This window comes from Ursus americanus, chromosome 27 (assembly GCF_024610735.1).
Source record: "Ursus americanus isolate L20-20 chromosome 27, mUrsAme1.1.p, whole genome shotgun sequence".
In the NCBI taxonomy this organism is placed as follows: Eukaryota; Metazoa; Chordata; class Mammalia; order Carnivora; family Ursidae; genus Ursus; species Ursus americanus.
Window position 1 is genome coordinate 10,502,947 of NC_142153.1, and position 21,969 is coordinate 10,524,915.

At 46.1% G+C, this 21,969-nt stretch overlaps 1 protein-coding gene across 4 annotated transcripts in view; it reads right to left on the bottom strand.

The window, feature by feature from the left end:
• TACC1 (transforming acidic coiled-coil containing protein 1) overlaps positions 1-16,988 on the bottom strand; it is a 112,066-nt gene extending 95,078 nt beyond the window's left edge. The window contains exon 1 of one of the 4 annotated variants that reach the window (XM_045779307.2): positions 16,510-16,982. Coding sequence is in view for 1 of the 4 variants with exons in the window: in XM_045779310.2 (XP_045635266.2) it covers positions 1,901-1,953 (53 nt within the window). In the remaining 3 variants the exon portion in view is untranslated. Of the gene's footprint in view, positions 1-1,900; positions 4,422-16,509 lie in introns of those variants that run through there. The other 3 variants (XM_087856389.1, XM_045779310.2, XM_045779314.2) reach the window with 3 other exon arrangements.
• Positions 16,989-21,969: the final 4,981 nt, after the last annotated feature.

Sequence of the window (21,969 nt, forward strand, 5' to 3'; positions counted from 1 at the left end):
CAACTTTAAGGGCATTGAGCAATGGAAGTATAATTGCACTAAGTCTGTAATATCTTAAGGTGACAGAAACGAATATTCCCTAATATCTGTTTTTCTCTTCTCTCTTAGTAAAACAAACAAGTAAGAAACAACCCTGACCTTTAGCCATTATGAATAATAGCTACACTTCCCAGTCTCCACTGCATATAGGTGTGGCCATGTGACTAAGTTTGGGTCAATGGGATAAAAATAAAAGTGCCAAGTTCAACTTACATGAAGTATCATTAATGGGAGGTGCTATGGTCTGAATGTTTGTGTCTCCTCAAATTCATATGTTGAATAATCCCCAAAAGTGATAGTATTAGGAGATGGAACATTTGGGGGGTGCTTAAATCCTAAGGGTGGAACCCTCATGAAAGAGATGGTGCCCTTATGAAAGAGGCCCCAGAGAGATTCCTTGCCCCTTCCACCATTTGAGGACAACAGCTAGAAAGCACTGGCTATGAACCCGGAAGACAGCCCTCACCTTTTGCTGGCACCCCGATCTTGGACTTTCAGCCTCCAAAACTGTGAGACATAAATGTATAAGCTACACAGTCTGTGGTATTTAGTTATTTTGTTACAGCAGCCCAAAGAGACGAAGATAGGCGGCGAGCCCTTTTTGGCTCTTTCTTTTCCCTGCGGGCTGGAATGTAGATGGGATAGTCCAGCTCGGGCGGCCATGCTTCTTGCGGTTGAAGGAACCTGTATCCATGACACCACGGAGCCCCTAAGTCTGCCCCACAGACCTTTGATGTGAGACAAAAAATAAACTTAGATGTTGCTTAAGCACTCTTATTTTGGATTTCTGTAAAACTGAGCCAAAGCAAATCCTAATTATATTCTGGTCATTAAATTATGGAGAAAAAAAGTCCTACCACCTTGTAGTCGAACCATCTGTACTGGAAGAAAGGTAATACTAAGTGGTCCTGCCAGCAATCATTCTACCTACTCTTTAGATAAAGAGTGTATGTAAATGAGGGGCGCCTGGGTGGCTCAGTTGGTTAAGCACCCAACTCTTGGTTTCAGCTCAGGTCATCATCATCTCAGGGTCGTGAGATTGTCCTCCACACTCTGCAGGGTGTCTGCTTGTCCCTCTCCCTCTGTACCTCCCCCTGATCTCTTTCTCTCTCTCGAATAAATAAATAAAATCTTTAAAAAAAAAAAAGAGTGTGTGTAAATTAGCCCCTAACCCTAATACTTCCTAGGGCTGAAGTACCGCCCCTGCTGAATGTGTCCGTAAAATCGATCCCCAGCCGTCATTGCCACCCACGCAAATCTGTGCTCTATCCCAAGTAAACGTCCTCCAACTGAATGCTTCCATTCTCTTCCCCCTCAGTCCTACCCTGAGTGATTCGTTCATTAGTGCATCCATTCATTCATTCAACAAATACATACAGACACGTACCTCAATGTCTATCTGACTCTGAATTCATCTTTGCAAAAACATTGCGGAAGGTGAGAGTTGCCTGAGACCTGCGCCAGCCTCACAATGACCCTGTTGACCCTAATTCCGCCTCACATCATTGTTACGGCACGGCCTAAACTTAACAAAAAAGTCAAAACTAAGAGACTGATTTCTAGAACAGAGCTGGAGAGGACCTTAGAGGCCATCTAGTTCCAGGTTCTTTTATTAATGTAAGTGAACCGAAGCCCTGACACACTTGAGACTTGCCGAAGGTCACAGAGACAGTGCCAAAGCCGCAATCAGGACTCAGGTTTCCCCGCCCACCCAGTCCTTTGTCCTTTCTTCCCTTCTTATTCCTTCATTCACACTTAATCCAAATACAAAGGTTACGTATCTATTACTTTGATTAGAAAATAAGAACATTTTACTTTAAAAACCATCCCAGTTATACTCAGCGTCAAAGAAAGGAATTACCTTTGGTGATTTGTCTTTGAATTTATTCTCAGTTTACCCTGAAGAGTGAACATGCCAGCAACCCAGAGCAGGACCTTTGCTCTGACTGGAGCCCTTGGGACTGAAGAAAATTAAGTCAGGTGAACGTCACATGATTATTTACAAGGCAGGTTTTCAGTCCAAGTTTCCAGTCAAATGCCTTTTGCCTAAGGCTAATTCTCAGAAATTCCTCTGTGGTTCCACCTGTGTGTATCACTGTTCTCTTACACTCTGCACTAGCAAAGCTGAATTCTGGTGTGCGCGCGCACACACACACACACATGCACGCGCACGCGCGCGCGCAGTCTTTATTCCCCCAATTCAAGGTGATACAACCGTCATCCATAGCAGTTTCCAGAAGAAAGCTTGTGCTTCAGACCTGTGATTCTGCCCTCCTACTGGGAACAGCTGGCAAGTTCACAATTTCAACCTGTATTCTCCAGGAGAGCAATGAAAGCACTTAAAAAAAAGAAAATTCTTTTGTTTTTTATTTCATTTACTTGTCATTTCTACTCCTACATAATGGTTCCGGGACTATACCCTTTGTGTGCTTTCTATTGATTTTGTTTTTAAAGCAGGATGTTTTTTGTGCCCTGGCATTGTCTTCAGAGGCAGAACCTACCTATCATTTAAACATCCTGGACTCAGTCACCTCAAGTGTCTTCTTGGAACATTAACTCTTGGTACTTTCTTGGGTCTCATCAAACTCAGGGGTAGAGACCTGGAGCAACCTTTGGGTATTTATTTTTAACTCATCTCTACATCTAACGTGGGGCTCAAACTCCCAACCCCGAGATCAAGAGTCACATGCTCCATCGACTGAGCCCGCCAAGCGCCCCAACCTTTGGGTATTTAAACATGGATTCCGACCCCCCCGTCTGGTGCTGAGGGCTGGAGAGTCGGGAGAGTACACCGTGCATCTACTCTCCAACCCGGCAGGCTCCAACTTCAGTCATTGCACGAAGACATGAAAAAGCGGGTAGAAAAAACCAGAAAGTTGGCAAGAGTCCCGAGGGCCTGGGTTCAAGGAAGTGCTTGAACTTGTGAACATTAAATTTGGAGTTAAAAATCAGTATGATGGTTCATTGTACCAAAATAGCAGCATAAATATTTTTTAAAAGTTACTGTTTTCTGGCTGGGCAAACACCAGGATGTACGGAATTATAGGTAGGTTCTGTCTTTGAAGACAATGCCAGGGCACAAAAAAAGCTACAAGCAGAAGCAAACTTTCAAAGGAAATCTCTAAAGCAAGACAAAGAAAATATAAAATGTTCTTTGGCTTAGAAGTTAAGACTGTCCTTAGAGGGCACGTCAGGACCTTAATTATTTATCCTAGGACATTCGTGAGCCAGCCAGAGCTGCCAAGTCACAAGAATAAAACAGGCTTTCGCCATAAGGATAAATACAAAGAAGATTAAATGCAGGTAGAACACACCTCAGAGCCGCTCTTTCCTCGAGCAGTCTCAAGGTGTCCCGCCTCCCTACGGAGAAAGACCAGAATTGCACTGGAGTAATTCTGAACCTGCAGGTGGAAAATCCAGGACTCCCCATGGGAGTCAGGATGGAAGAAAATAAAAATACGACACTTTGCCAGATGTAGTGCAGGCACCGGCCAGCGGGGAGTACTCCTGTTTACCTATTTTCCGTGCTCCAGGGAAGGGTGGTATCAGACCAGGATTTGCTTTGGGTAGTCTTAGCTCTGAATTGTCCAACTCTCTTGCTTGGGCTCGCAAGTTTTTAAAATCTGCATTCAACTCCATGATCCACGTTGCTATTATTGTACTATCACCATTTTCTTGAGCATCTGGGATCCAAAAGGTGTGGGCATCACAAGTGGAAGGTACAGACGCCATCATTTGGCTCCTCCACCCCTCCGTGAATAGTCCCTGGGAGGAAGGGACTAATCCTACCGCTAGGACGGAGCCGGGCGTGAGACAGTCAGTGCAAGAAGGGAAACAGAAGCTTGAGCAAGGTGGAGTAAATTCGAGAAACATAATACCTGGATTGCCTGGTCAAAACATGCTGAAGGACACTCATAGGGCTCAAGAACTGAAAGGGGCCAATGGGATCATCTGATTCCAAATTCCACCTGATTCAGGAATCCTCTGCTTGAGAATCGTGACCAATGGTCAGCCAACCTCTGCTTGCAATTTTCAAAGATATTTTTGGCAGATGAAGAATTGCAGCGCTCAGATCCCTTTCCCAGAAAGGACTTAGCAGCCCAGCTTCAAGGAATGTGGTTAGCCGATAACCTCCAGCTGTTAGTGCCCTCAGGGTCCGCCTCAGCTTTTCAGTCTTCTCTGGGAGTCCACAGCCAACGGCTGAGCAAAGTGGTGGTATAAAGACCTGACCATTTCTGCCCAACAGGGCACTCCTCTTAGTGGACGATGTTTGCTTTGGAGCTCCTCACTGGCCTGGCAGAGACTTAGTCAGAAGTGCAGTCTGAAGGCTCTCCTGCCCAATCTTGCTTTCTCTCCTGTCCCAGGGTTACACCTTAGTAAGCCTTAAGACATGAAGCACAGGGGATTTTTTTAGGGCACGAGCTATTCCTTTATTTTATTTTTATTTTTTTTAATTAAGTAAATTTTACCCCCAACATGGGGCTCGAACTCATGACCCCGAGACTAAGAGTTGCATGTTCTACTGACTGAGCCAGCCAGGTGCCCTGGGCATAAGCTATTCTTTATGATACTGTAATAGTGGAAACATGACGCTACACATTTGTCAAAACCCATAGAATTTTACAGCACAAAAAGTGACCCTTATTAAAGAAAAATCACTTAGGAGGTCAGTAGATCCCAGGATGGAATGCAGTCTGACGAAACGATCTAACTGTATTACAAATATACAAAACCCCTTTACTTGAAGGGGTTGAGGGGGAAAAGGTGCTGACCTAAGTAACCTTGGAAACGAGAGGCGTCTGTAAGTCTAACAGCCATTAAACTACACATAAGCACTGTACTCTGGCTGATAAAGTTGTTTCCCACAGGAGCACACGTTCACAACTCTAGTAACGCTATATGTGTAGATTGCAATGGAACAAGGAAGTAAATGGAAGGCAGATGGTGGGAGCCAGTTTTCTCGGCTGAAGTGGGAAGTTACAGGTAAGCAAAGGGAGGTCTAGAAAGAGCCATGCGGTAATAGATTATAGTTGGAGCCATCACTATGAATCATGTTTTGTTCCATATAGATTCAGATGGTTCCATGTAGAAATATTTATAAATATGTATATATACACAGGTTAGGATACACACATATATCTTGCTCTATCCGCTGAAAGGGCATAAAAGCAACAGCCCCTCAGGAGCAACAAGCATATATAGCACCCAGAGCTTGGTTTTCAATTTCTTTCTCCAAAAAAAGGAACCAGGACTACTTGGAGAAACGGATGATTCTAGGACTGGGGCAAGAAACATACAAGAAGATTGGCAGTGTCTTATAGTTCTGGAGAGTAAAGAAGTGCTCAAGAAAGAAACACGCGCAACACCAACACCCACAGTGATAGAGGCATAACATAGGGGCACAGAAGCCGACTGAAAGAGTTCCTGCTGGCCAAAGCTGGAACAAGTTGAGAAATGAAATGAACAAATTAGTGTTGGATTACAACCTGAAGTATGAAATAATTACGTGTAAGTTTCTACAACATAAGTAAATGATTTAACAAATAAATAAATGAAGAGAGAAATGTTCCATGAAGAAAAATTCTGAATAACTTATGTAGAGACTCCAATCTCAGTGAGGCAATTCTTTTTTTTTTTTTTTTTTTTTTTTTTTTTAAAGATTTTATTTATTTATTTGACAGAGATAGAGACAGCCAGCGAGAGAGGGAACACAAGCAGGGGGAGTGGGAGAGGAAGAAGCAGGCTCATAGCGGAAGAGCCTGATGTGGGGCTCGATCCCATAACGCCGGGATCACGCCCTGAGCCGAAGGCAGACGCTTAACCGCTGTGCCACCCAGGCGCCCCTCAGTGAGGCAATTCTTAATTCTCCACTCCTTAATCATGGGCGGCACACAGTGACTTCCTTCCAAAGAGTACCGTATGGAAAGAGGAAAAAAAGAGTCACTTTATAGTGGAGAAATCTGACAAACACTGCTTTAGCCATATGATCAAGGTAAACATCAGTAGTGATTAGTCATGTTGACAGTATGTATCCTTTTTTTCTTTTTTTTTAAGATTTCAGTTATTTATTTGACAAAGAGAGCACAAGCAGGAGGAGCAGCAGAGGGGAAGAAGCAGGCTTCCCTCTGAGCAAGGAGCTGATGTGGGGCTCGATCCAGGACCCTGGGATTATGACCTGAGCTGAAGGCAGACGCTTAACCAACTGAGCCACCCAGGCGTCCCAGACAGTATGTATTCTTGATATGATGCAAGGAAACGGTACTTTACTCCTGTAGTCTTCCTTCTAAGAACCCACAACCACAGTGTAATCATGAGAACAACATAAAACAAATTCCAACTGAGACATTTTACAAAATATGGGATCAACAGTCCTCAAAACTTTCTGGGCTGTCAAAAACATGGAACATCTGAGAAACTGTCAAACTAAAAGTAACCAGAATAGGTATAACCAGTAAATACAATAGGGCATCCTGGATGGGATCTTGGAACAAAAAGGGGACATTAGGTAAAAACTAAAGAAATTAAATAAAGTATGGACTTTAGTTAATAATAATGTATCAATACTGGTTCATTCATTGTGACATATGTTCCACACAAATGTTAAATGTTAATTACAGGGGATTCTGCATGTGGGTTATATTGGAACACCAGCTTCATAATTTTTCTGTAAATCTAAAACCACTGTAAAATGAAAAAGTTGTTTTTAAAAACACTCCCTTATATTGTTAAAACTGACTTTCTCATATTTAGCTGACATCTGCCTGCCAAGAGTCTTTACCCCCTTGAGTGATGTTTGCTGATTCTCTGCCTGGATCCCTCTTACCCTAGATCTTCACGTGGCTGTCACTCAGGACTCGACTCAAACATCACCACCTCAGTGAGGGGGCTTCCAACTACCCAGTCTGAAAAAGTATCTCCCAATCCCCACCCCTATCACCTTATCTTGTCTTGGTTTCTTCTGAAATTATTTTTATTTTTACGTATGCTCTCATAACCACCCCCACCCATGAGGCCCAGAACCTCATAATTCTTGCCCACAGCAGTCTTTGCAAGTACCTAGAAAAGAGTCTGGAAATACAGTGAGCACTCAAAAAGATTTATTCATTGAATGACCAAATGAAAATATTGGTCTACTTTCTTCGACATGATAGTTCTTTGAACATATGGACTTACATCCCTCCAAGTTTTCTTTACTTCAAGCTGGAAACCTCTAGATTCTTCCCATGTTTCTCACTTAACATAGGCACCTGGTATGGGATGATGATACAGTAGTAATAAAATTATGTATGTATTTATTTATTTAATGCTTTATCATAAACTGGGCACTGTGGTAAGTAAGCACTTTTTAAAAAAACTTCTCTTTTATCTGCGCAAAATTTATGTTCTATAAATTGGCATTGTTGGATGATTTCTGGAATGTCATTATCCCCCTTAAAAATGGCCCCAGATCTGGACTGTAGCTATGAAATTACCTTCTCTGCTTTGTCTATCAACATGACCTATTTGGGGGATAGGTCTGCTTAAGCAGCAGGGCAGCCATGTTGTCCTCTAGCCAGTGGTCATCACACTGGTCTGTGATGAGATAAGGAGCTCGTAGCAGACTGTGAACCAACCACATCACTAAGGACACTGTTCAGTTCGGCTGGTTTGTTTTTCACAGCAAGACCTTCTCAATGAAGGAAGCTGTGTGTTGGTTTCTATTCTGACACCAGCTCTTCATCTTGTAGACTGCCTCTCTGGTGGCACTGATCTAAGCCACAATTCTCAGCATTGTTTTCTTACTCTGTGTCGTAACAGACTCAATATCTAGTTCATTCCTGCCGCCAACCAACTTCGAGCAAATGGAACTACTCAGGGGAGAAATCCTACAAAGAATACTCAAAGATTGCCCAGAAGAAGGCAAGTTGGTGAGAAGGTGTGAGAAGAAGGTGAGAGGGTGGCATAGTGGAGAAGTCCTTAGACTGAGTCCTATGACTTCTATTTTAGTCTCGGATCTGTCATTCGCCAGCCATGGGTAGAGAAATTCCCCTCTTCAGGTCTCATTTTCCTCATCTGTGAAAGAAGGTGATGGAGGTAGGTAATTTCTTTCAGTTTTTGTGCTCTAGGTTTTAACTCCTTGAGTCAAATGACTTCCACATACTAAATGTCCCTAGGCTAAGCCTTCCCACAACTTGCATGTCCCTATCACATCGGCTACCATTCTGTTTCCCACAGCATTTTGCCTGGTGACGACACAACTGGCTTCAGAACGGGAATGTCACAGTGATATCCAGCAGCCAGGCCCAAAGATAAGGAAGTTAGAGTCTAGGGGCTGAAAGGCATCTTCAGCAGTATGTGTCTCCCAATGATTGAGCAATGCTTTTGTCAAACATAGAGGTATCCATAAATGCGTGCCATTAAAATTGTTCTGGATTTTTCCAGTACTGCATGTAAAGGGCTTGGAAGTTACTACTCTGTCCTAACAGCAAGTAAAAAGCTGAACAGACTGAAAAATCAACAACTCTTCTTGGATCCATAGGAGAGGGAAGGACATTGGACAAACCACTGCACCCAAGATTGGAGAGACCGACAGTTGAGTATAGAAAGTCATTGCTTACCAGAGCAGAGATTCGTAAGCAGAACGACCATGGAAATCTTTTGGATGTCAACAAATTGATTCTAAAGTTTAAATGGAGAGGCAGAAGACCCAGAATGGCCAACACACTTTCAAAGGACAGGAACAAAGTTGTAGGACTGACACTACCCAACTTCAAGACTTACTGTAAAGCTACAGTACTCAAGACAGTGCAGTATTGGTGAATAGACAAATAAATAGACAAATAAATAAAAAATAAATAAATAAATAATTAATTAAAAAATAGACAAATAAATCAATGGAACAGAACGGAGAGCACAGAAGACCCATGTACATACAGTCAAAGGAGCAAAGGCAAGACAATGAAGCAAAGATAGGCTTTTCAACAAATGGTGCTGGAACAACTGGACATTGTACCCTCACAAAATTAACTCAAAATGGATCACAGACCTAAATGTAAAATGCAAAACTGGGGGCCCCTGGGGGGCTCAGTCGGTTAGGCGTCTGCCTTCAGCTCAGGTCCTAGTCTCAGGGTCCTGGGATCGAGCCCCAGGTCAGGCTCTCTGCTCAGTAGGGAGTCTGCTTGTCCCTCTGCCCCTCCCCCTGTTTTTTCTCTCTCGCTCACTCACACTCTCTCTCAAATAAATAAAATCTTATAAAAAGAATCGTTCTGAAGGGATTCATCAGTGCTTCTATCACTCTCTAGTAAGCTGAACAATGACCCCAAAGATATCAAGTCCCATTCCCTAGAACCTGTAAATGTGACCTTATTTAGAAAAATGTCATTTTCTTTGCAAATGTAATTAAGGATTTTGAAACGGACAGATTATCCTGGATTATCTGGGTGGGCCCTGAATGCAATCACCAGAGTCCGTATAAAAGGGAAGCAGAAGAAGTTTTCACACAAAGAGGAACCGGCAATGCGACCATGGAGGCCAATACTGAAGTGACGTGGCCACAAGCTGAGGAATAGAGGCGACCAGCAGACGCTGAGGAAGGCGAGGCACAGGTCCTCTCCTACAGCCTCTGGAGGAGCATGGCCCTGGTGAGACCTCGGTTTCTGCCCAGTGACACTGACTCCGGTCTTCTGGCCTCCAGACCAGTAAAAGAAAACATTGCTGCTGTTTGAAGCCGCCCAGTGTGTGGTCATTTGTTGCAGCCGCAGGAAACCTGTCCACCATCTTCCTAAATTCACCTTCCTTTCATGCAGACTTTTCTTTCTGTGATAAACAAAGCCACCCCCACATATCGGTCAGGACCGTCCCCAGTTTGAGAGTTCTATAAAGGGACTGTATATGAATGTCTGAGTAGAGTTTGAGAGACATCAAGAGAGTGCCGTTTCACAGAGCTGAACGGTGGGGGGGACCCCACCCCAGGCCTCCAGGGTTAAGGGGGACAGAGCTGTGTAGAGAGAGAGGGCCGGACAGGAGTCGTGGCCTGCAGCCAGGGGACACAGTCGGCCCGCAGTAACGCAGCAACAAAGCAGCAGGGGAAGAGGCACCTCCTATCACCCTCTTCCCTTGCTCTGACTTCCTCTCAGTGGCCTCTGGTCACAAATGCAAGGGAGCCATTCAGGTCAGCCTCCTGGACACAGAGAAGAGTGGAGAAGAGTGGAGAGTGGATTTATAAGGGCAAATGGAAATCTCTGGCACCCATATAACTCCAATCCCTTCTCAAGACCGTCCACATAACAGACTGGCTTTGCGAGGCAGAGGGCCCCCTGGATCCTAGCTCTGTGGCCTTGGGCAAGTCCCTACTTCCCTAGGCTTCCTTCTCCTCACCTGTAGGATGAAGAAATTAGACTAGAAAGTCTTTAAGATCCCTTGTAGCTCTAATGCTTGGGATTCTAGAAGCAGACTAAATGCCTTACGAGGCTGAGGCTGACATGTGTCTGGAGTCCTGACAGCTGTTTACTTACTAAAATATAAGCAGGCCTCTCTTTCCATGACGCATCTCTGCATGTGTGCAAGGATGGGCCGGGGAGGCTGGTTATCAAGCCCCTCCAAGGAGAGGAGCAGACTGTGCTCGCTCACCATGTGGACATATCGCAGGCATGCTGGAAAGGGGCACGTGGGGCCAGAAAACCAGAGCAGGCCCTGGGCAGCCAACGGCATGATGGGAGGAGGCAGACAGAAAGGCAAGCCACCCACCCACGGCCAGGACGCAGTCAGTGGGCACGTCTGCTCGGTCCTCAAGAAAACTCCGGGGGGCCTCAGCAGCTGGCAGCAGCTGGTGCGGCCCTCGGCCTGGCCCGGCGACTCCACTGGCAGGCCCGGCACAGGGGTGGCTGCCAGCAACCACACAGATGGTAATAATTAGCCTGAGAGTCAAACTGTGGAAAGTTCCAAGGGTCCAGGAGAGCCCCACACTGAACAATGAACATACACCAAGCCTTCCCCTGCTGCCTTGAGACGTTTTGTTCTCGATTACGCCTGCCTTTCCAGCTACTCCTGTCTGCTTCAGTCTCTTTGGCACCTCTCTTTCAAAATGGAGGATGAGGCAAAGGAAGAGAGTATCTTCATGAGCCCTCCAGGCCTGAAAGAGCGGACGGTGTAAACCATCCACCCCTCCCACCCCATCCCCACATAGGTTGGGTGGCCTGGGATAAACGAGATTTCCTCCCTGCCCCTAGGCCCCACCTGTCATCATTAACCGGGACCCTCCACAACTCCTGATGGGCCCCACATGAGCACTGGTTTATAAGTGTATGTTCTGGGGGTGGGGGGGTCTAACCAAGACCTCTAGCCCTAAAAACCCTCCCCAAATTGCTGATTCCTAAATTCCATTGTCATCTTGTGCTCAGCAAAACAATTCGGATCTCGGGGCGCCTGGGTGGCACAGTGGTTGGGCGTCTGCCTTCGGCTCAGGGCGTGATCCCGGCGCTGCTGGATCGAGCCCCACATCAGGCTCCTCTGCTATGAGCCTGCTTTTCCCTCTCCCACTCCCCCTGCTTGTGTTCCCTCTCTCGCTGGCTGTCTCTATCTCTGTCGAATAAATAAATAAAATCTTTAAAAAAAAAAAAACAATTCGGATCTCATTGTACACACACCCACACTTGGGAAATGTGTGCTTTAAGGTTGCTCAGGGAGTTAAGGGCCGGCCCGAAGGTCCCACTGGAGATAGGAAGAAAGAGGAGTCTGCATGTGAGAGACGGAGGTGGGAGGAAGAGGGGCCACCAGGAAGGACAAAAGGACAGAGAGAAAGGGCCCTGCGCACTGAGGGATGGCTTCACCCACTTCACATGGCTGCCCAGAGCTGCCCGCTTGCGTCGGTACCATAAATGCTTTCTGAGAATTCAGACAAGCAGCTTCTCTATCAAGAACACGAGATAAGAAATAGCGCAGAGGATCATAGGGGAAGGGAGGAAAATCTGAAAGGGAAGTCATCAGAGAGGGGAGACAAACCATGAGAGCCTCTTAACTCTAGGAAACAGACTGAGGGTTGCTGGAGGGGTGGGGGGGTGGGGTAACTGGGTGATGGACATTAAGGAGGGCACGTGATGTGATGAGCGCTGGGTGTTATACGCAACTGATGAATTATTGACCTCTACATCTGAAATTAATGATGTCCTATATGTTGGCTAATTGAGTTAAAAAAAAAAAAAGAACATAAGAGAAGCTTGCGCTGTGGACCTCAGACCCTCAGAAAGGAGCCTGCCTTTCCAGCGATGGGGTAGATTACAACCCTGGAATGTGGTTAGGGGGTGCCTGGGGGGGGGGTCTCCCTCTTCCAATATGCTTCTCCTATTCTAGGCACCGCGACATCTGTCTCCCAGGAGAGCCGCACCTGCACATCAACTCATTTATTAATCACTTCCCAGTAGTTTGCTAAAAGTCAAGCACTGGCCCAAGGGCGTTCTGATGGACAAGAACTAGGATTAATTTTAGATCCAGGGTACTGAGGGTATTAGGTGCAGAGCAGGGCCCAGTGGGAGGCTGCAGCTGGGACCTTCTCTGTCTTGTCAGTAAGCAACAGATTCTTGCAGAAAAGGAGGGAGGAATCCCTGGACACAGGGCCTCTGGGAGAGCACGGAGATAGCTTAAGATGGCAACCCGCTCCACGGGTTTACCCACACCGGGCCCTGCCTGACGGTAGGCCTGCTTAGAGGCGGGTGCGCTGTGCCCCTCCCCACCCATATCAGGCACCCTTTGTATCTTCTGCCCCCTGTTCTCCAAAACGCCTAGCGCTGCGCTCAGACTTCATGCTGTGGGTGTCCTGCTCCCTCCATCCTCTTCCAAACACGGCAGATTTCAAACAGACAGAAATGGACTCAGTCAGGGAGGACTAGACCTACAAGAACCCAACTGCAAGCTTTAAGCACCCACAGGCAAATCAGACAGTCCTGAGTCGGTGTTGCCGCCGCCCCTACCCCCCAGTACTTACCAGCTGGGTGTGTTTGTTCCTCATTTGTAAACTGGGGATAACAAGAGTAGCCTCTTGATATGCAGTTTTGAGGATTAAACAAATGAGAAAATGCATATGAAGCACTTAGCACAGGGCCTGGCTCCTAGTAAGCGCTCAATAAATGTCAATTATTAATTTATTTCTTGCCCACTTTTACTTCCAGTAAAGGCTGGCAAACTGATGCTCATAACTTTCAGAATCATTGCAAATTTAATCTAGACTTAAGCTAGGCTCACAGATTTGTTCTTTGAAAAAGCCACAAAATTCTTTTTTAATTCATGATCTCCTTACTGGTTTTTTTATCTGCTATATTTAGCTCTTAAATTTTATATCTCAGCTTGAAATCCTAAAGTCATCCTTCCAAAAATATAAGTGGTTCAGCCAATGGCGTTTACTCACTGAAAAAACAAGCAAATTTGTTTTTTGAGATAACAATAGGTCAGAGGTGGGACTAATTTCCATAACTTCAAAGATAAAGAAATTACACTTCATTTAATCGACGGGTCCAATTTGACAAGGCGACCCTCAAGACTAGTTGCTTCAGTTCCACCCCTTTAATCTCTGGGAGAACAGCTCAGCTCCTTCTCCGAGGTCCTAAGCTGTCTCTCAGGGACCCTGGGCCTTTCTGGGTGGGGTCCAGAAGCAACCTTCTCCCTCAAGCTCACAGTCGAAATCGTTCGTGTCCATTTTATAGTCTCGAACAGCAGCTACTTATTTCCAGACGGCTGCCCAACCCCCTCAGGTTAATCCCAAACAACCTCTTTTGCACATAATAACATATTCACTGAGTGTTTACCACGTGCCAGACACAGCTCTAAATGCTTTCTGCGGACTACATCATTTTATGGTAATAATATCTCTGTGAGATAGATACTGTCATTATCGTCCCTCTACATGGGACGGCATTACTTTGATAATTTGCCTATGATGACCGAGCTAATATGTGGCAGGACTGGGATTTGAACCCAAGGAGTCCGGCTACCGAGATGCTCTCTCCCACTAAACCATACCACCTCTGAGAGAAGAGGTGAAGTTTATCGGGGATACCGCTTGAACAAAACTCCTGACTCCACTCTTTCACAGAAGTGCCCTTCCTTCCACGGAACATTCTGTCCTGACCCCGTCACTCCGTTCCTTCCAGCCTTCTCTCTGGGGCATCCTTTGCCAAAACTATGAACAAAACACACCACAATACCCCTCTTACCTCTGTCAAACAGGGCTGCAAAAATATTCGAGGCAGTGTGGCTCAGTCTCGGAGGATGGGGCTCCAAACCCACCGTTGGCACTAATTGGCCGGGTGCCCTTGAGCAAGTCAATTCACGTCTCTACCTTTACATGCCTTATCAGCAGAGTGGGCAACATGCCTTTGTGGGGATTGCATGAGCTAATCCGTGTAATGTGCTCAGCACAGTGCCTGGCTCAATCAGTAAGCTGTTATCATTAAGGAAGATCGATGGCAGCTATTAAGATTATTGATCATGCAGTCCATAACTGTGAGCAGAGTTGAGAAGGGCACATTCAGAAAAGACTCAGAGAGCAGCAGGGTTGTAACGCAAGCTCTCCGGAACTCTGCCCTTGCTTGTCCCTGCACACGAGGACAGCCTGCCTGGAATGGAAGAGCCCGTCCCCACACCTGGCTGGCACACAGCTCCACTTCGTGTCCCTGGGCAGGAGGTGACCACGAAATAGGAGGGGGTGGGAGGGCCAAGTGAGCGCTTAGACGGGGGAGCTAGAAATCCCACTGTGAATCAGTCTCGCTCCTGAAGCAGTCACTTCCAGCCCACTTTAGTCGTTCCAGATTAGCAGTTCTGAAAATGGTTTTCGAAACTTTCTTTCAAGTGGGCACCCCAACATATAAGTCAGGAAAGCTGGAACTGCTTCTGGCGTGCTTGCGGGCTCCCGGTTGAGCTCCTCCCCCAAAAGGACCCCGTGTCCCCTCTAAACAGCAATGATGTCCTCAGACCACAGTTTGAGAAGCATTTTTTAAGAGAAACAAATGCATACACTACATGAACCTTGCCCTTAGGGAGCTTGGGAGTCCAGTGAGCTGGCAGCTACGGTCCTGAACTGGCTGGCAAGTGGGCTCCAGTGTCCCTCGCGGGAGGTGCAAATCCGAACACGGCACTCTTGCTAGCTCCTACCGAACCTCGAGGCTTTTCAGTTGCACGAGCTCCTTCTTCATTTACACCACACACTAGAGGGACAGGGAGGAGCTTGTTCGCCTTGTTCACTTGTTTCAGTAAAATAATCTAAAACTAATTTCCCTCCCACAACACTTCTGTGAGGTGGGGTGATTACTATCCCATGTTACAGATGAGGAGCCTGAGGCCGAGGACTTATCCAGAGCCACCCAGCCAGGCAATGCTGGAACCAAGATCCAAATCCCGCTCTGCCTGGTTCCAGAGCAGGTCCGCAGGGACTTGAGGCCGAGGCTACCTCAGTGCAGGTCCCATCTCTGCCATGGACTAGTTGTTTCTGCCGAGTCAACACCCTCATCTGTAACTAAGGATGGTGATAACGACGCCTACCGCCCTTAGAACGGTGCCTGGCACACAGCCCGTGCCCACCAAGAGTTAGTTGCTGTCTTGGGATCACCCGCTAAGAGGTTAGGACTCGTTTGTTCAACGCACCCTGTCGTTGCTGTGGCCTGTGACGAGAGCAGGGCAAGGCAGTATGTGTGTGGCCGCCGACTGCATGTGTGCTATGGATGAGTAAAAGCCAAGGGGTTCAAACGAAGGGCGTTTGAAACGCCTCACTTATGACTGCTTCGTAAATTTTTGAGTACTCCTTGTGCAGAAGCCACGCTGAGTTCTCCATGTCAGTCCAATGTCAGCACGCTTGGTGTCAAGGCTAGCCTTCCCGCCACTGACGGCCGGGAGCGCGTTCCCGACAAAGCCAAGGGCCCCACACAGCCTCCTGGGTGCACAGGTTACCTCTGCCACGGTCACCTGGGTCTCCCACGGCACCTGGGCTCTGCCCAGAATCGCCCAGCACTGGTGCTCCAGGGCCCTCGGGGGCACGGGCCGCATCCGCAGGCCTGGAGGGGCAACTCAGAGTGGGAGTGGGGGGCAGGGAAGAAGAGAGCCCCGGGAGCTAACAGAACACATGGTCCCGGTCCTTGCACGTCACGCATGTCTCCATCAGTCTCCCCAGAGCTGAAGGTGTTCATGAATGCTCCTTGACATTCCAGGCACTCAAAACAAAGCAAACACAAACACCCACCCCAGAATTCAGGGAACTCTCAGAATTCTGCCACGACACTTTCCATACCAGAGCTCCAACAAAACGTGTGCTTCCAGAAGCCCAAGATTTAAAGTTCAGTTTGGAAAGAGAGGGGAAAGAAATGTCTGACCTTCTGCCTGAGTCCGCCCACCCACCACGCACACCCATGGGCAAGAAAACGCCCTCAGCCCAAGGCTTAAAGGACAAGTGCCTCCTTTTGCTCAATAAATGTCAGGCGATCGCAAGAATGTCCAGTCGCCCGTTCCTACCTCTCCGGCTGGGGTCCCCAGGGTCGTCTCGCTGCCGTTGGCACCACCTGCTACCGCGGACGCATCATCCCTCCTTGGGAAGCCGGCGCTGCTGCTCAGGGAGGGGTTCCGCGGAAGGAAGGGGAGGGCAGGCACTGAGATCACAGACGTGGGAAGGGGATGGTCTCCGAACCAAGCACTTGGTCAGAGGGAAAAGGATGTTTTGTAATTTTTGGCCTGCATTTCCAGAGGCAGAACAGGAAATGTCCACTGGGGCTGGGAGCTCCAGGGAGAAATGGGCTGCGGTCTCCCTTCAGAGGGGGACTTCCGTGGGCTCTCAACAGCGCCCTGTCTGGAATTTAAAGCTCCGTCTGAATTCTCGTGCCCCTTTTCCCCTTACTCTTTCCCTTGGCACATTTGTTTTTTCTTAATGGAACGTCAGTTTCGTTCCTGACATGCTGGAGAAATTTTCCCCTGCCTAAACTTGGCTCAGGAACACTCTCTCCTTGTGAGAGAATTTCTCCTGTTACAAAGTTCAGTTTAAAAAAAAAAAAGGCTATTTGTTTTGCCAACTTCTGTACTAAGGACATTTTTGACGGATTGTTTTTTTCATCTGAACCTCTGGGTTTCAAGAAATATACACACACATATTCCTCTTGACTGTTCCCCCTCCCTTCGAATGGAAAAACAACAGTAATAAAAAGTCCTTGAACTGTGGGTCTCGGTCAGCCTTGTCTCTGCTCACATCTCTGCCCACAGTGCAGGGTGCGAGGAGTATGGTAAGAAGGGGGAATGCTGGTCTCCAAGACCCTCTCTTCGTTCTAGGTCTTTCTGTGATGGTGACACAGGAACTGCCTACCTTTCCCAAATGGGGTCCAGTTCCACGTAACAAACTGCGTCCTCAGCCCCTCAGGGATGGAGCTTCAACATTGCTGGCTGTGATTCTTGGAGCTGGTGGGTGCGGGTGCATGGAGTGAGAAGCCATCGTAAGATTTAGCTGTTGGTAATAGCCTGAGGGTGGCATGTCTGTGAATCATCACATGCCACCACAAATTGGGAACCTTTAGGGTACTTGTTGACCCTTGCAATAAAACTCAGTAGTTCTCACAGTGCTAATTGGGGATTAGTTTACGAACAGGAAATGAGGACATCCCCTCTGCTCTGCTTATTAAAAGAAGGTAATAAACAAATTAATAGTGTAAGCAAGATAAAAACAATTTTTTTTGCCAATTCATGAGGTTAGAAAATTTCAAATGTTTTAGAAGTCTCCTTCATTTACCAAAAATTATACTGCATACATAGTAGCCTGAGGCCAGCGATTTTTAGATTTTTGACTTGATTTATTGATAACATATTTTTATCTAGTCAGTAAAGCAAGACTGATGTAGGTGATTTTTTTGTTTGTTTGTTTCTACCTTGAGTTTTGTACCTAAACATGAAAGTCATTGAAATGCATTCATATTCTGAAATTTAGAGATACTGTCATTTCAGTTTTGGTTTTAGTGTGGAAATAATCCCAATCAACAAAATTTAACCCATCACGAAAGTATTTAACTAGGTGCCCATTTTGTTTTCTTAACATATCTTAACATAATAGTATATGTAATATACTATACTCCCTCACTTGGTTTTTGTTCCTAAATTATCTCAAGAATCACACTCTGAAAAGACGTAGACAGATCGCGTCTATGTGATATCTAAACAATAGACGAACTATGTTCTAAAAAGGTTGCTCATGCCCCCAACTGAGGGCAAAAGTCTAATTCGCCAGATGTGGAGTGTGCAGCTTTTGGTGGGCACAACTCGCCACAGGGATGGGGAAATGTTGCCAAGCAGAATTGGTGGGGTGATATTTTTTTTAAAAATATGTATTTATTTATTTGAGAGAGAAAGAGAGAGAGGAGGAGAGAGAGAGCGAGAGCATGCAGGGCACAGGGGCAGAGGGAGGGAGAAAGTCAAGCGGACTCCACACTGAGCATAGACCCCCATACGGGGCTCGATCTCACCACACTGAGATCAGACCCAAGCCAGAACCAAAAGTCAGATGCTTAACCAACTGCACCCCCAAAGGCACCCCAGTGGGGTGGTATTTCTAATTCTTACCCTGAGAGCAAGTGTCACTAGATAAGTCAGTCATGTCTTTCCACTTGCTAAACTAACTGCTTTGATATGCAGACAGATGCATAACAATTTTACGGGCAGCAAAAGACAGAGCTGAAGGTGAAATGAAAACCCGGCCTTTTCAAGGTTACAAGGTTTCAAAGCTAGACGAGATGTCACAAAAGGCCAAAGTATGGATTGGTTTGTGGGTGAGGGACCGTACTGAATTTAACCAGCTACATAGTGTTGGTTGAGTGCCTAGTGTGTGTGCCAACTCTATTTGAGGCCTCTTCAGACAGAAGATGGTTTTAACACAACAACTCCATAAGGTATTGTTGTTCCCATTTTACAGAAGGGATGGTGGGGTTCCGAGAAGTATCTTTTGCAATTTTACTTCCAGTGTCAAGATTGCTCATGATTTTATTTTATTTATTTAATTTTTTAAGATTTTATTTATTCATTTGACAGAGAGACAGCCAGCGAGAGAGGGAACGCAAGCAAGGGGAGTGGGAGAGGAAGAAGCAGGCTCCCAGTGGAGGAGCCTGACGTGGGGCTCGATCCCAGGACCCTGGGATCACGCCCTGAGCCGAAGGCAGACGCTTAACGACTGAGCCACCCAGGCGCCCCTGTTCATGATTAAAAAAAAAAAAAAGATTGTTCATGATTTGAGTTTTTTTAAAACATGCATTTTATTGATGCTGCCTGTCTAGTCTCCCAACTCCCTACCATGTTCCATGTTAGAATTGCAAATATCATCCATTTCTTCATTCCAGTCCATGAACATTGAATGAACATCTATGTACATAGGACCGGGCCAGGATATGAAGGCCTCAAGTTCTGCCCTGGGGGTGTTTGTAATCTAGTAGGGGGAGGAGAGAAACACCTCTGTATCATTGCATGCAACAAGCCTACTTCTAGCTATATACCCGAGAGAACTGAGAACGCATGTCCACACATGACTACTTACAGGAGCACTATGCATTATAGCTGCTGAGGGGAACAACCCAAATGCACATTAGCTGATGAGAGGGTGAACAAAACTGATACAGCCATAACGATACAACATTACTCAGTCATAAAAAGAAATAAGTACTGACACTTGCTACAACGTGGGTGCGCTTTGAATACACTCTGCTAGGTGAAAGCAATTGGACACAAAACACCACATATTACATGATTTCATTCGTGTGAAATGTCCAGAATGAGCAAATCTTTAGAGACAGAGAATAAGTAAGTGGTTGCCGAGGGCCGGGGTGGTGCTGCAGCTGGGGTTGATAGTTAAAACCACAGGGTTTCTTTGGGGGCTGATGAAAATGTTCTAAAACGGGTGGTGGCAACAGGTGCACAACTTTGTGAATATACTAAAAACCATTGAATCATACATTCTAAACAGGTGAATTTGTGGTACGTGAATGATATCGAAATAAAGCTATTGCAAAAACAATACACGTGCCTGAAAAAAAAAAAGTAACTATATCTGTTTAGTTTGTAACCCACCCCAACTTGCAAAGTGCTGTTATTCCACATCCAGTTTCTGGTTTCCTTGGCTAAATCATTTTGAGGTTTTATCTTGAGATGATATGGAGACTCAAGGAAAGAATCCTTTCTTACAGGAGCAAATTCTTCTGCATATTGTGATTCTTTGATGATCTGCTTTCTTAGGGAGACCAATATCCCCGAGCTCTTTCCATTCTGTCCTCTACCATGACTCATATTCAGGCAAAGATGGCAAAAGTGTAATTACCCTGAGATTCAGGAACCAATTACTGTAGGATTACTCTGTGTGCATTTAATTAATAAGCCAATGTTTGATTGTCTTAAGCTACTGAAATAAATTCACTCTGATTTTAAATCTCTCAAAAACTCCTACTTATTCTGGGTACCCTGAAAGGTGCAGGAACTGGAAGTCTGGCAGAGGAAGCAAGCAAGCAAATAAATGTAGTTGGCAGTTCTAGGTGCTATGATGGGAAATACAGGTACGGTAAGGACGGCATTGGGGGCAATGAGTGTATGGTGTGGGGGATGGCTGGAGTGGCAGGTGTGTTTACAAGGAGGCCTGTGGAATCACTTCCGGATTCGATGGGAGCCACCAAAGAAAAGTTGGAAGCAAGAGAATGTCATGTTTTGGAAGAGATCTGGAGATACTGAGAACGGACACTGGTACTTTCACTCTAGAATTCCTGGCAAGTGAGTGAAAGAGGTCTCATTATTTTTGTTGTCATCGTTTTGTTTTACTTTTAGAATTTTTTTCTTAAGTAGGCTCCAGGCCCAGCTGGAGCCCAAGGCGTGGCTTGAACTCATGACTCTGAGATCAAGACCTGACCTGAGATCAAGAGTCAGATGCTTCACTGACTGAGCCACCCTGGCGCCCCTCTTGTTGTTTTATCTTAAAGGATGGATTACGTAGGGGTAATGTAGTAGGGGCTTTCTGATCCCTGAAATATGGTTTAGACTAAAACAGAAGAGAAAGACAGTTCAGCTGCTCTTCTTTAAAATCCAGGACCAGCACAATAAACTTCCTTTCTCCGTGTGGGTCAGATGTCATTCTCACATCTGTCCAGTAGATGGAGGCATTGCTGTTCCAGAAAGAAAACTCTTGCCAAACTTGATATTGGAACTAGGCCCCAGGAGTGGCTGCCATTTACTCCTTTCCATTGGGCGGCAGACAGGACAAACAGCCCAGAATTATGCCGTAGAAAGATCAGCCGTTTCCAATCCGGACTCTGTGCCTCAGTTCAGTGACCTTGCGCACGCTACTTCGTCTCTCTGGACCTCAGTTGCTTCATCTAAAAAGTGAGGGTTTCCCAAGTCTAGAATCCCTTGTCCACATTTCCAAACTCCCACACTCAGAAAACCAGAAGCAATTCATAACTCACTTGGCAGCAAGACCTGAAATAAACTGACCTGAAGCTACGTATTTTCCTACTTAGGGTGAACGGTCTTACATTTTGCTGCAAAAGGGCTTCTATGTTTGACTACCAGGTGCCTCCCCCCTGCCCACTGGGGCTTTGCTATAATAAAAGGTATAATGCAGAATTAGCTTCCTAAAATCTGAAAACAATCGGAATCCTGCAGCACACCTGGCTTTTGTGTAAGAGCTCACAGACCTGTGATACTGATTGCAAGGGTGCTATGGGAATGAAAGGAGGTGTCTAAAGCATTAAAGCACAACATTGCAGAGTCCTCCGGGGCTCTCCTCCCTTGTGCCCAAGCCAATCAGATTTGGGGTCTGGCAAATAAGAGAACACTCAGGGAAAAACAAGGCAAAGAATTCCTATTGATGCCTTCGTATCACTCATTCATATGACAAAGATACATTTAAGCACCTCCCACGGGCTCGTTCTGAAAACAGGATGCAGATGTGTATGTGTCCCTGAGTAT